Source organism: Trachinotus anak, unplaced genomic scaffold (genome assembly GCF_046630095.1).
Source record: "Trachinotus anak isolate AG129_WGS33_773 ecotype Australia unplaced genomic scaffold, CSIRO_AGI_Tana_v1 ptg000003l, whole genome shotgun sequence".
NCBI classification, from domain to species: Eukaryota; Metazoa; Chordata; class Actinopteri; order Carangiformes; family Carangidae; genus Trachinotus; species Trachinotus anak.
In genome coordinates, this window is record NW_027273854.1 from 18701856 (window position 1) to 18716970 (window position 15115).

At 40.1% G+C, this 15115-nt stretch overlaps 1 protein-coding gene across 2 annotated transcripts in view; it reads right to left on the reverse strand.

The window, feature by feature from the left end:
- LOC139618429 (interferon-induced very large GTPase 1-like) overlaps positions 1-15115 on the reverse strand; it is a 266067-nt gene that overhangs the window by 108168 nt on the left and 142784 nt on the right. Inside the window, exons 11-12 of one of the 2 annotated variants that reach the window (XM_071474338.1) lie at positions 15025-15062; positions 7589-14918 (exon numbers count right to left, since the gene is read on the reverse strand). The exons of the other annotated variant lie outside the window; for it this stretch is intronic. Coding sequence (XP_071330439.1) covers positions 10056-14918; positions 15025-15062 — 4901 coding nt within the window. The 3' untranslated portion in view covers positions 7589-10055. Of the gene's footprint in view, positions 1-7588; positions 14919-15024; positions 15063-15115 lie in introns of those variants that run through there. 2 annotated transcript variants of the gene reach the window in all.

The window sequence follows — 15115 nt, forward strand, 5'->3', positions numbered from 1 at the left end:
AGCATAACACTGACAGCCCTCACACCAGCTTGTCGAGTATATCTATTCAATCTAGGCTGCTCTGTGGTTTTCATGGTGCTATTGACACATACAACAATCGGAAAGTAGGGGTCAGGCCCTGATGACCACGCCCACAGCAGCAGTCCCCAACAGGAAGTGTTAAACAATGTTGCATTTGGGGGACGTATTTCACCGTCGGGGAGAGAAAAAGTCAATCTAAGTTGTTCTCCTGGATGACTGAGAGTTACTCTGTCTTTAAAGAATTTAGCCTCTTCGCTATGTCCCGGTGACCAATATTGTCCTGCCTGTGTCGTAATGAGAGCACTCCAATCAAGTCGCAACACGTGTCCAGTTAGGTACCACCAATGACCCAACCAATCTTCGCCTGTGGTCCGTACAGTGCCCCGGAACCCTTTTAATGCTTTTATAGGAATATCTACAGCCGTGGTTGTATTGGGAGACACTGTGACAGTGATCGAGTTATTATACGTCCAGGATATTATCCATGGGATTCTGTTCAATCCTGGAACATTACTTCTTTTAACCCGCTCGGTGGAATTGACAGCCTGGTTTTGTTTGGGCGGCTCCCAGAGATACCATACCAGTAGAAAGGTCAGGATAAAAAACACAGTTGTTATCCAACAACAGATAGACTGATTTAACCATCTTGGAGTCATCTTAGCTAAAGGACTTTCCTCTACTTGGTTTGGTGGCTTGGAAAACTTTTCACTGATTTTCAGGTCTTACCAGACTCTACACGTCTGGCACCACCCTATTATCAGACTTCTGCTCACCTCCCCTATCGGAATCTTCAACTGAGATGACTCTTTTACAGTGTGTTAGATGTATCCAAGTACCTCTCTCCGCTACTGCAGTAGGAGTAGTTAGCAATACCTGGTAAGGTCCTTCCCATTTGGGAGAGTACCAGTGTTTCTTCTTGATGCTCTTTATTAGAACCCAGTCTCCTGGTTCCACTAATTGGGTGTCCTGCTGGGAGACAGAGGGAACGTCATCAGTGTTATCTTTCTTCTGTCTCTCCAGTATTTTTCTCATATAATCTGCAAGATTTGTTTCATCATCAGTTTCCCATTCGTTTTTAAACTGAGGCAATCTATAAGGTCGCCCAAACAGTGTTTCATATGGTGTCAGACCAGTAGTGCTGGTAATGTTTATGTACAGTTTTACTAAATCTAAACAGCCCGTCCAGGGTCTGCCAGTTTCTTCAATGCACTTTTTTAATCTATTTTTTATTGTCCCATTCATTCTTTCTACTAGACCTGCGCTTTGTGGATGATAAGCACAATGGTTTTTTAAGTCTATGTGGAACATTACACCTATTCTTTTTATTATTTGATTTACAAAGTGTGTTCTGTAATGGAAAATTTTGCTATAACTCATGTGTGCCTATTCAAAACTGTGTAACCAATGGCAGTGTGGATAGTTCTAATGAAATTTTTGAACCTAACCTTTGCACATCCTTTATGGTTGTGTGAAAGACCTCTGTGTGAACTAATGAAGAACACATGTAGACAATATATGTGGATGTCTTTGCCCTTCTCGTTGTGATAAGTGTGTTGTTCATACATTGCGTTGGGGGAGAGGCAAGCAGGTGAAGACTCAGCACAGAGACAATCCCGTGAGAGAGTATCGTATTTTGTCTTTGTGGAATGTGTTTTTGGGACTATAAGACTGTGGCCCTGGGTAACATCCTCAGGCCACTCACTCACTGACTGTACTGCTGTTCGGTTGTGTTTGTGTGACTCCATTCATGAATGTTTATTAAACTCAAGAAAGACAGCTGACGCGTGAAGATCTTCTTTTTCAATTATTGAACAAGGTAAAACATTTTTGCCACCACAGTTCCATTGTCACTGTAGATTTTTTCCGGTATGCCATAGCGAGGAATTACGTCTTTGCATAATGCTTTTGCTACTGTTAGAGCGTCTGGGTGTTTAGTTGGAAACAACTCTATCCATTTTGAGAAGGCATCTATTATTACTAGACAAAACTTTTTCCCTTCGCTGTGATTAAGTTCAATAAAATCCATATGGATTATTTGGAACGGATATTGGGGTGTTGGAAACTTACCCCTCTTTGGTCTCATATTTCCCTATGAGTTATGTTTAGCGCATGTCAAACATGCCTTACAAAAATTTTTTGAATACGAGTTAAACCCATAAGTAGTATAATGTTGTTGTATCTGTCCTACCATCCCTCCTGTTGAGACATGTGTAGAACCATGGCTCAATATTGCTGCCCATTTGTATAAATTCTTCGGTAGGATGGGTTTATTTCCTGGTCATTTATAGATGTCGTCAGTCAGTTTAGCACCATTTTTTTTCCATTGATCTTTCTCGCTTTGTGGACTTTGATGTTGCATATCTTTTAACACATCAACTGTTAATGAGTCATTTTGTTCTAAACACATTACTTTGGTGCCTTCTGCTGCTTCTTTAGCAGTTTTATCAGCAAATGCATTTCCTAATGAGACTATGTCTTTACTTCTAGTATGTGCTGCACATTTGCATGCTGCTAACTATTTAGGAAGTTTTACTGCTTGTAATAATTCAGTTAACAACTGAGTATGTGTCACAGGTTTTCCTACTGAGGTCACCATTCCTCTGTTTTGCCAGTATTGAGCAAATGTATGCACTGTAGCATAAGCATATTGACTATCAGTATAGATTGTTACTGTTTTGTTTTTCATTAGCTTACATGCTTCAGTTAGTGCCACTAGTTCTGCTGCTTGTGCTGAGTAATTTGAAGGTAGTTGTCCTGCCTTTAATACTTTATCTTGCGTTACTACAGCGTAGCCTGTTAAGGTTTTCCCTTGTTCGTTCTTTTTTGATGAACCATCAACATAAAGAACTTCCCCTTTTTCTAAAGGTTGGTCTTTTAGATCACTTCTGCTTTTAGTCATGGTTTCAGCTAATTCCTGACAGTCATGCTTTGTGCCATCATTAGGTAGTGGCATTAATGTAGCTGGATTTAAGGTTGTACACCTCTCAATTGTTAGGTGAGGTTGCGATAGCAATGTTGACATGCACGATAGATGTCTAGCTGGTGACAAAAATGTCATGTTTGTCTGCAGGAGGAGTGCAGAAACTGCATGTGGAACTCTAAGTGTTAGTGGATGGAACAATACTATTCCTGCACTAACTTCAACTGCCATAGACGCTGAAATTACTGCTCGTACACAGTGGGGCAACGCACATGCCACACTGTCCAATTTGGAGGAGAAGTAAGCGATTGGTTTCATCTTTTCTCCATGTTGTTGCACTAGTACAGAAGTCATAAAATAGCCTTTGCAATCTACCATTTGTATAAAAGGTTTCTTATAGTCTGGTAATGCTAAGGCCGTACTGGAAACCAATACTTGTTTGATTTTGCAAAATGCTTCCTCTGCCTCCTCAGTCCACTTCAGTGGAGTTGTCATGTTGATGCTTTCTTCGTACATAAGTTTATTCAATGGAGCTGTAATTTCAGCGTAATTTGGAACCCAATTCCTACAATAATTTGTCAATCCTAAGAATGACATCATTTGTTTCTTTGTTAATGGTTTTGGTGCTTGTAGAATTGCTGATTTTCTGTCTTCCACAATAGTTCTTCCTCCTGCACTCAAATTATGACCTAGGTATTTCACTTGTGTTTTACATACTTGCAGTTTATTTTTACTGACCTTATGACCTTCTTTAGCTAAATGCTTTAGCAACGCTATGGTATCTAATTTACAAGTTTCCTCATCGGGGGAGGCCAGCAGTACGTCATCTACGTAAAGTAGTACTTGGCTGCCTCCTGGAGGTTGGAATTTGGACATGCTAGCACTCATCACTTGGGAATATATTGTGGGACTTTCACAATAACCTTGTGGCAATCTAGTATATGTATAACGTTGTCCTCCGAATGTAAAAGCAAACCAAAATTGACTTTCCTTATCTACAGGAATGGAGAAGAACGCATTACTGATGTCTACTACAGTGAAAAACTTAGCATCTGGTCTTAATGAGTTTAGCAAGGTGTACGGGTCAGGAACGCATGGAGCTCTTTGAATAACTGCATTATTTACTGCTTGTAAATCCTGAACCATGCGCCATCCTGTAGATGGAGCTTGTTTCTTAACTGGGAAGATGGGAGTGTTACAAGGAGAGTCTTCACATTTAATTATTACTTCAGCCTTGATGAGATCTTCTATTACTGGTTTAATGCCTTCCTGTGCATCTGCTTTAAGGGGATATTGTCTAATGCATGGTCTGTACTCAGTTTTTGGTCTTATTTGTACAGGTAATGCCCCTTTTATTAACCCTACGTCAGATGGTCCCTTGGACCATAGTTCATTTGGTACTCCTTGTAACAATTTCTCTTCCTCCTCAGTTAACAATATGTCTCACATGTCTTTGGTGTACATATGTGTCCCGTCCTGTACTTGTATTGTCCAAAACAAGGATTTTCTTATCAGTCCTGTTGCTGCACTGGCCCACGTATTTGAAGACGTGGGAATCCAGTCAGTTGCTCTTTCCCCCTCCTGTACTATTTTTCCTAAATCCTTCCACTCAAGGTCTTTGCTTTTATGCAGAGATATGTGAGGAGGGGTCCACATTTTAAAAAGTTTATGGATCTCAGGTCCCAGAGTTACTCCGACTACAGAGTTGTGTTTTGTGTCAGAGTACACGTAATTTACTGTGACTCTGGTGGGAGTTAGCTGTTTTAGCTTTTTCTCATAATCTGTATCTGGACCTGGTGTATTTCTGTACCACATGGTCACATGCAGGTCGTCAGGTGACATTTTGTCCTGCGGAGTTGAAATGGCTCGCCCCCCCTCATTTATGAGTGCTGCCCCAGTACAGTGTGGAAGTTTGTTAGGGACATCGAGTGAGTAGTAAAAACACGGAGTTCCTGTCCCTTGCAGTACAAACACCTCTCCTTTTGCTAATTCAGACCTCCTTTTTACTGCAATGTACCCTTTATGGGTGGGAACTAATGCTAATCCTAGCAGTAGTAGCCCATCTCTTCCTAAAAGATTAACTGGACATTCTGGAAAGATTAAGATTGCAAGTTTGCCAGAGTCGCCTTTAGGGTCTCTAATCCAAACAGGTTCTGATTCGATTACTTCTTTAAGTTCACCGTCTGCGGATCTGACAGCCACTGTGTTTGGCCCTGGTTTACCATTTGGGATTGGTTCTCTACAGGTTGTTCTACATGCTCCTGTATCACACAGAAAAGTTATGGACTTTCCGTTTACTAGCAATGTTATTTCTGGTTTAGGGGAATCTAGGGCCATAATTTCTTGGAGATTTAAGATCTCCTCAGGTTGGTTTGGTTTCTTTTAATCGGCATTGGGCTTTGGACTGGAATTAATAGGTTCTTGGACTAGTCATGCAGAGGAATATTTTTGGTTTGGACAATCTTTAGCGATATGTCCTTCTGTTCCACATGACCAACATCCTCTCATCCCTGGTTGGTAAAAGTTGTGTCCTGTCCCTCGCCCTCGGAAACCTCTGCCTCTCCGACTCCTGCTTCTAGGATTTCCCCTACCCCTGCCTCCTTGATAGTACACCTCGCTTTCTCCACTAAAAAAGGTGTCAACAGGTTTTGTTTTATTCTGTTTCTTTTCTCTCATCACCTTTTCAGCATGAATGGCGTGACTTATATATTCATCTAGTGTTCCGTTTGCTAACCCTACATAGTTTTTCTCTACCCAATGGCGTAAGCCATCTCTTGAGCCAGCATGCAGGGCATTTTTCAACTGTTGCTTATACACACCATTGTCCCCCCCGTCATCAACGAGTCCACTATGAGCTTTAAACACTTTCTCCATTCTTACTCTATAAACCTCAAAGCTTTCATTTTCTAATTGCTTAGTTCTCCCTATTTCTGTATAGTTTGCTTTCCTCATAAATCTTGCCGTTGCCCGTTCCTCCAGGGCACGGATTCGATTGTTTAACTCTTGAGAATCATGATTCATGACTTCACCACCATGTAAAGGGTCCCAATTTCCCCTTATGTAATGCCAGTCTGGACCAAAAGCCTGCATCCACACCTGCTGCACCTCTTGTCCATTTAAATGGTATGACTTTCTCAAATTTTCCATGTCAATCACAAATTGGCGTATATCCTCTTTGTAGGGCGTTACGCCCTCTATAGCCTTTTTTGCATCATCAACTGTCCAGGTTCGGTATACCAGGATGGTTCTATTTCTTTCATCAGCATTAGGGTTTGCTACCTCAATCATTGGGTAGGCGTCTGCCTCATTTACATGTAACAAGGGTGGAGCAGATGGTGGCTCAGGACTAAATATTTTGCCCAGGGTCTTGGACCATGGGGCGGATTTTTCTGTTGTAGCCCTGGTCTGTCTTTGTGGTGTGACCTCCTCATAATTTGGAGGTAAAGGTGGATACAATCCTGTTCTCAACTTAACATGTTCATCTTGTGTAGGCGCTGCTACTGCTGCTGCGCTTTCTACATCAAACTCTTCCTCAACTACTTCCTGCCTACGTCGCCTACTGGAGGTTGTTTCATCATCCTCCTTTCTGTGAAACATTATCTGTTTGCTTTTTTCTATTTCTGCACTTTCCTTTCTCTTAGCCTTCCTATCACCTTCTTTTCCCTTAGCCTTCCTCTCACCTTCCTCTCTGATCTGTGCTGTTTCCAGCCAGTATTTAACATCCTCATATCCATCTTTGCGCATTTTCTTTATATTATTTTTATTAGCTTTTGCAATTGCTTCTTGTGATTTAATCAATTTCTGAGAGCTCAATTTACCATCATAGTTATATTTTTTAATCCATTTTTCAAGGTATTTTATTGTTTGTGGATCTTTCATTTCGATATATTTCCAGTCTTTGCATTGCAATGCTTCTCTAGATTTCTCTAGTTTCCTTTTCCCATTTTATATGTGTTTTAGTCCAGTGTGATAACACCTAGGGTGTTCTAAACACTGGGAAATTAAGCAGGACAGTGATTCAAATTTCCTTCTGTGGTAATTCTCACTTCAACTCTTTTAGAGTGGAGAATTCTTGCCTTTGCATCCACAAAAGTCCACTGTTTGATTCCTGCTTTTTGGTATGAGACAAAGCACCTAGTGGTATTTTATCTCCAATCACACTCACAATCACTCATTCAGTTTTTTCATCGTTTTTACGCTGCGTTTCTTTTTCTCACGGAATTTAAGTGCATCAGAGGGCTCCGCCGCCCCGCGGAATTTAACTGTCTCGCAGGGGACTCCGCCGTCCCACGCGGAATTTAACTGTGTCACAGGACTCCGTCGTCCTAATTTACCTGCCAGTGCCTAGGATATTCAGGGTTTTTCTCTAAGCGCGCAATGACCTTCAGTCATTCCATTTTTTAAAGAAAACTGTAACTCACCGATATGTCTTTCCCCTCTCGGACTACCGTCAACCATTGGATTCCAGCCAGCGGGTCGGAACTCCCAGTCCCGGAAAGGGTCTTTAAGAAAACTCACTCTATGGAGTCCACCGTGGCCACGGTTTTTCCTGGGGTCCACCTCGCCCGCTGGAATCCTCAGGTGTATTGGTATCCGGCATCCCAAAACATTATTAAAATACAAAGAGAGAAGACACAGAGTTAGAGCTCTTTTTACTCGCAAGGAGAACGGACAGAGATGTACTCAGTTACACTCTCCAAACCGCTCTGAGTACATCTTGCCGTCTCCTCTTTTTTATTTCCTTAGGGTGGTCCCTAGTTACATGAGAGATGCAGCCTCTAAAGGATGGGGAAAACACAGGCTGCACTCCTTATCTGAAAAACGTTATGAGAATGCTTTCTATTCTAGCAGGTGTGTTCAAGGTCTAAGACCGTGCTATTCTATCAGTTGCATAGTTTCTCAGTACATCCCTCTGCTCTAATGAAAGGAGTTTCATGTTTATCTCTTCAGTGTGGTTTCACTCTGTGCCTCGTCCTTGACTCTGCATGTGAGTCCTCCTGATGAATCTGAAAGACAGCTTGCACAACATTCTACATAGTCACACACACACAGGCATATGTATAACTCTTAAACAGTGTAAGCAAATGTAAGATAACTTTTATGTATAATAATTCCAACAAAATTGGTGATGAACAATGCTTTTTCAAGCACAATGGAGCACCATGTCACAAGGCAAAAGTGATAACATAAAGTGATTGCATAAAGTCTGTCTCCACGGACAGTGTCCAAGAAGAAAACAACTAAATGGCAAAAGACTATGAGATTGCCAAAGAACATGAAAGCAATGTAAATAGTAGCACACTACCTATGATAAACACTTTTGAAAATATCAGTCCACGCCACAGTCTAGCACAACATGACCACTAAAGCCTATAGACATAAAAAATTACAAGTGTTGATTATTTGTTGTTGCTGTTGACTGTTCTTAGGTGTCTGTTGTACAGACAGTACTTTCCATTCATCTTTCATTCATTTGATTAATCATACCAAACATGCCAAACATGAACTGTGGATCAGTTCATGTTTAGATGTTATGGAGTGATATATCATTAAAATCATTAATAACATCAGACCAGAACCTCCCTCTCTGCAAAGCTACATTTTAGATCACACAACTCTCATTGGTTGCTAATTTCCAGTTACATTTAGTCTAAAATAAATTGGTTGAAATCTTATTTGAAAGCAGTTTTCTGAAGTTTACTTAAAATGCTCATTTGTAATTTTTGCTGCAACAGCACTAAAATGTTCACAGCATTTTTTACCAATTAATCTCCGACTATTAAAATAAACTAAAACTAAATTAATGATGACAATGTTTATGATTTTTTCTTTGATTGATTTTTATCTCTTTATCAAGAGAAAAATCTGGTCTTCTCTTAAAGCACATTCATAACAGAGGAGGTTTAGATACCAATGACTGTGTAAAGGGTCTATTTATTACAGTAAAATACACAGGGTTGATATCTCTGTGAGTAATTACAGATAATATACTGCAGTAAGAACAGGAGTCTGAGGACGTTACTCAAATACAGAACAAAACGAAATACTCCAAACACCAGAGAAACATGAAGAATAATTCATCAAATCCTTTAACAAAAACAGAAAACTGTGAGGAGACGATTATTGTAAAAAATTCTTATATAATGAAAACATATGAAGATGAAAAAGTTCACATTACATACATGATTTTGATTAATGGAAATCAACATCTCCAATACAGGTTTCATGCATTTTCACAATCAAAAAACATCCACTTTATGAGTCACCCTGACTCAGTTATGTTTTATTTTCTCTCATTTCTATGAAAAACCCCTACATTCATTCCCAATTTGCAATCCTCGCTTCTCCTCAAGGGTCACAGAGGGGCTGGAGCTGATCCCAGCTGACATTGATAAAAAATAAATTACAGAGATAAAAATACAAACTTAATTAAAACTACAGACCTTGTGTTGTCTGTTTTGATCCCTTTTTATGAATGAAATGATGATTAAAATTGTACTATAGAAAAAAGGTAAAAAATTGAAACTACAAGCAGTTATTGCTGCTGTTTCTTATTTAAAATGAATGAAATTATATTTCTGAAAAAATGTTTCAGCTCAACATCCTACACCTGTCTTTGCTCTTTAAACTTCACAATTGTAAGACATTATCATGCTTCTTGTATTACAGTAAAAAGACAAACAAAAATATTATTCTCATAACAATTCTTACTATATCAGGTCATTTTTAAGAAAGGTTTCATATTGTATCAGTTTTTTTCTTTTATATATTCACATACAAATGTCTTGCATCTTCATCAAAACAGAAAATATTGTAAATTTTAGAGTCTCCTTTGACTAATTCTGATCTCGCTCATACTTTTTACAATTATCCTTTAATAGCTATATGCTGTGTTTTCCTTTGCTATGATCCACTCTCAGGAATAATTATGGCTTAACATCATACTGTAACTCACTGTGTATATGTCATAGTTTTTGTAATTACATACAAGTAATTAAAGTGGTCAAATTATAAATAGTTGCAGTGTCAGTCATTTATCTATTGTTGCACTCCTTTGTTCAACCAAAATCATCATTTTCTTTTATCAGATACTTTGATTAAAGCTGCAGGTCATTCACTGATTGTACATTGCCTCCAGACTTTGAATTGCTTCTACTTTACTGTGTTTTCTCCACTCACTGGGAATTTCTCCGCGACCCTGGAATTTTAATTTATAGTGGTCCTCCAGTTGCTTTTGGAATCTACACACAAACCATTTCCAATACATCAGCTTAGATTCATCAGGGGTAATTCTCCAGTTAGCAAACCTTGGACCAGCAGTCCGGTATTGTTTAAATGGAATACTTGACTCAGAATCGTGATGAGGATAAAAACTTCGGTCACTTGCAACATTTGTTGTGCAAAAGTTGTTGCTCATCTCCACTGTGCCTCTATAGTGCCATCCGTTAATTCCAGAGGGGCGATGAAAAGGGACACTGTGGTCATCAGGGCTGTGATCTTCTATGGTGTTGGTGCAAACAGCTGCACAGAATGGACACTTCTCCCAGCAACACTTGCACAGCTGATCAATGAGGATTTGATCAGGTTTCAGCCTGAATTTCATCATGTTATCCAATGAGAGCCTGCTCATCTCCTTCATGATGGGTACAAGGCCTTTCTCTGTCTCTTCTCTGAGAAATTCAAAGTTGTTTATGTCTCTGAAGTTCTGAGAACAAATGTCATCAAACATCAGCTCATCTTTTAGCAAACTGGTAAATTCCTCCAGCCACATGTCTGTGTGTCCTCTCTGGGTTTTGACTTTCTCTGTTGCAGTAAATAAAGTCTGGCTCACGAGTTTTCTCATGTCTTCAACATTTTTCTTGAGTATATTCCGTGTTTTATCTTTGTGAGATGTGAAGATGTTTTTCTCTACTTCCTCTATTATAAATCTCTCTACTTGTTTCCTTGGGTGTCGGATGTAGGTGATGAAACCTCTGAAGTCCTCTTTCTCTGCCAGTGACTTCAACACATGTTTCTCCAGGTTCAGTCTGTTCCCTTTGAATGCTGGGAAACTGCACCTCATCTCTCCAGCCAGATCAATGGCAGTCTTTTTACAGACAGCCTCAAGAATGGAAACCTTCAGTTTTTCACAGATCAACCCTCCAAGCACAACAGCAGAAGAGCTTCCTTTATAGAAGCTTCTGAAAATGTTGTAATATTGACCCCTTTTACTCTCTAAACAAGTGCGTGCATCATTGTTCATCTTGAATTTCTCGTGGGACTCTGAAAGCCAACTCTTAGCTCTGTCAAACACATACAGTAAGAGATCAACTGTAAACTCCTTCTTCAGAGCATATTTCCTCTTTGATTCAAATTCTATCACTTTTTCTTTGACGTTTTTGGCCACTTCTAGCAAATAAGTTGGACTGTAGCCACTTGTAGCAACAGGTTTATTTGTAATTATTTTAATAGTCTGTCGTTCAACTTCATCAGTGAGGGATCTGAAGTGGTTTTGTTCTTCAAATGGTAAGGATCTCTTTGATGTATGTGATTCTTTTTGTTGTGCTGGCGCAAATCCAGTCAGTGTTTTAATATACACCCATGGAGTTCTCCATGAAAATCCTCCTTGCCTTTTTGTGTACTTCTTTGCCTTCTTTTCATCCTCTGATTGTTGGTTTTCCTCACAATCCTCCCGATACTTGGTGAGGGTCACATAATCAAAGTAATTACCAACCTCTGATATGTTTTTGTATCTGCCACTGCTTTTGGATTCATCTATAAGAGCCCATTCAAAACCAAGTTCACACAGGATAATTAACTGATCATCCTCCAAGTTGATGTCTTCAATAGGTTTTATATCTGCAGTTAGTTCTCTCATCCAGCCTCTCCAGACAAAGTCAAACTGCTTCTTAAGTTCCTCTTCATCTTGTGTCTTGTCTTTTAACTGGTGAGCGAGCTCTTTGCTCTTCTGTAGCAGCTTGTTCTCAAACTCTGTCTTCTGACCATCAAGCTTTTTACAAGCTGTCTTCTGCTGAATAACTTCATCCAGTTTTCTTTTCACTCCTCTCACCTGTTCATCATGAAACTCCTTGATTTTGTTTTCAAATCGGCCTCGCCACTGAACCAACATTTCTTTGTCTCTGTCATCATCAAAGTACTTTCTCATTTCTTTTTTGATTTCTTCATATGTTTTCCTCATTTCCTTTTCAAGATAACTGAGCTCAAACTTGTCAAGTTTTCCATTTTCAATTCTGTTATAAAGCTGGTTTTCAATGGTCAACATGTTGCTCCTCAGGGCCCAGGTCCAGTTCCCGTACTGGACCTCAAGGTTTCTGTACACTTTGATTTCAAGAGTGTTTTTGAAACTGAAAACAAAGTGTTCATTCATCAAGGCTTTCCACAGGTCCTGGACTTTGCTTTTGAACTGTGACAGAGTGATACCAGCAGACTGTGAAGCTTTAGAGAGGATGATGTTCTTCAGCTCTTGGACGCTCTCGCTATAACCTGGATTTGGAGGAGCCATAGGTGGACTTCCCTCCCATAGTTGGGCAAAGTATTTCACATCTTTTTGCACATCAAATGCAATGACGTCACTGAAACACTTGGCATCACAAACCTCCTCTTTGGCAGCTAGCTGGGCCATCTGGTCCAGTTTTTCTTGCAGGCGTCTCTTTCCATCCATGTTTTTCTCTGCAGCTGCAATATCTGTAACATTCTGGTGAACAAACACACAACTTGGAGACAGTTTAACTTTCTTCATCCTCATGAAAGCCTGGACAACAATCTGCAGAATGTCCTGCATGTCAGCTGGATTCTCTCCAAAGATGTTGATCAGTGTCATGTTTCCCAGACCAACAACAAATGTTGCCAGTTCATTGTCGTGGTGAAGAGTGGCGTTACCTGCTAATTCAAGAGCACGCAGTCCTTCAGTGTCCACCACTAGAACGTAGTCAAACCTGAGGTCTTTCTTCCTCTCCTCTGACACTTTGACCAGCTGCATGAAGGCACCCTTGGTGCATCTGCCAGCACTCACTGCAAACTGTAACCCAAACATGGCATTCAGCATAGTTGATTTTCCACTGCTTTGTACACCCAAAACTGACAACACAAACACTCTCTGGTCACCCAGTCTCTTGATGACTTCCTCTAAGAGACTAGAGATCCATGTTAAAGGCACATGACCTGCATCTCCATCCATCAGCTCAATTGGGTGTCCTGATATCATCAGCTCTGCAGCCAGCTCAGGGTATTTAGACCAGTCAGTCTGTCGCCTCTGTGTTTGTTTCTGCAGAGATTTATGGGCTTCATAGATCTGCCCCATTTCTCTAAAGATGTGCTCCAAACCAAAAGTTGCTGACTGCAGTTTTGTTGATATTTGTTCAAGCTCAGTTTGTTTTCTGTTTAATTGATCAGACTTGTCATGTTTCTTCTTCAGAGCCAAGACCTCAGACCACTTGTCATCATAGTTTTGGAGAATTGAATTGAGATCATCTGTGGAGAGAGCATCTATTAAGATCTGAGTCCATTTCAGGAAATACTCTTTGTCTGTTGATGGCAGAGATGAGAGACTTTCAATGAACAACTTCATCAGTTCACTACAGGAAGCATCACATTGTTTCTGTCGCATTGTCATCAGTTCCTGTTGCTTTTCACTTTTCTCCTTCTCAATGTTTCCTTTGAGATGATACAGTTCTTTGTTTATTCTGCACCACTCATGCCACAGTCGGCCTTGACAAGGGAGGAATTTATCTTTGATTCTTGAAACGTCCATCTCCTGAAGAGCATTCATTACTTTCTTTGCAGCAGATTTCCCTTTTTGGCAGACTGTGTCATCTTCATCCACTCTGATTCCAGAGACCTTGGCCATGGTTTCAAGCTTGAAGGATGTATGTGGTCCAGACAAAATCTCTCCAATGATCCTTTTCAGTTCTTCAGAAACATCTGATTGGCTTCTGTCTTTTAGACCCATTATGTATTTTCCCTCTGTCGTCTGAATTGCACCACAATCATCATTAGTCACAAGACAAATGAGAGGCTTTGGGGACTCAAGAAGGTCTGAGATGACTGTAGTACTACTGTCACTTTTTCTCCGAATTGGTAACAGAACAACATTGATTGAAGAATTTTCAATCAGCATGTCGCGCTGTTTTTTACAGCTTTTTTTTGACAGAGCATCACCATGAAGATTACAGAAGGCAATGCAGTGAGTAAAGGCATCATTGGGTTTTCCAGCAGGACAGTACCACGCGATCTCTGCCACACCATCCATCAAATGACGAGACTTGGTGCTACCTGGGCAGTTTCTGTGGAAGAATGTGTTGTGACGATTGTTGATCAGAGTGTTGATCAGCTGAGATTTAGACACTGAAAGTGAACCCAGGCGGAAAAATGACACCATGGGTGTCTCAGCTTCACAGATGGGCAAACTCTTCATGGTGATGATGCTTGAATTATCTTTGTTTTGAGTTATCTTCCATGTTTTTCTTATTTTTCTGAATGCCCACAGAGGACACTCAACATCCATTGTGACTGGGTCAGGAACAAGCAAAGGTAAGGCGTACTGACACTGAGAGAGCTTTGTCATCATGTTCTGCTTCAGGAAACTGTCTGAGCAGTGAAATACTGCCATTTGAACGTCCATTGGATGAATGTGAGTCTGTTTTGAAAGATCACGGTCTACACTTGTGCTAAAAAAAGCATCTACAACACTTACTTTTGTGTCAACAGTTTCAGCCACTGGTACAGATGTAAGACAACTGTCTTGTCTTACAGGAATATCTCTGGCTCTGTAATCTAACATCATCAACCTCTGAACAAAAGTATGAGCTAGATCTTTCTCAGATGTATCATGGTCCTGTTTCACAGGTGGACCTATTTGAAGAAAATCTGCTGGAGACAACTTCTGTTTGTCTTGAAGGTGAAGTCTGTGAAACAGTATTTCACTTTCTCTCTGACTTTGGTTCTTCCTGTTGATCTCTTCAGAAATATTCACTGACAGCTGTAAGTAATGAATAAATATATATATATGTAAAGGATATAGAAATATAGTGGGGCAGAAGTAAATAGTGCTCAGATCTTGTGAAAAGAAATTGGGAGTCCCTTACTTGATACTTGTTTCCACTCATAACCATCTGTAAGGTACCTACAGGACGACAATTAACCAGAGTGCCAGATCACTGTATTATTCAACTAGTT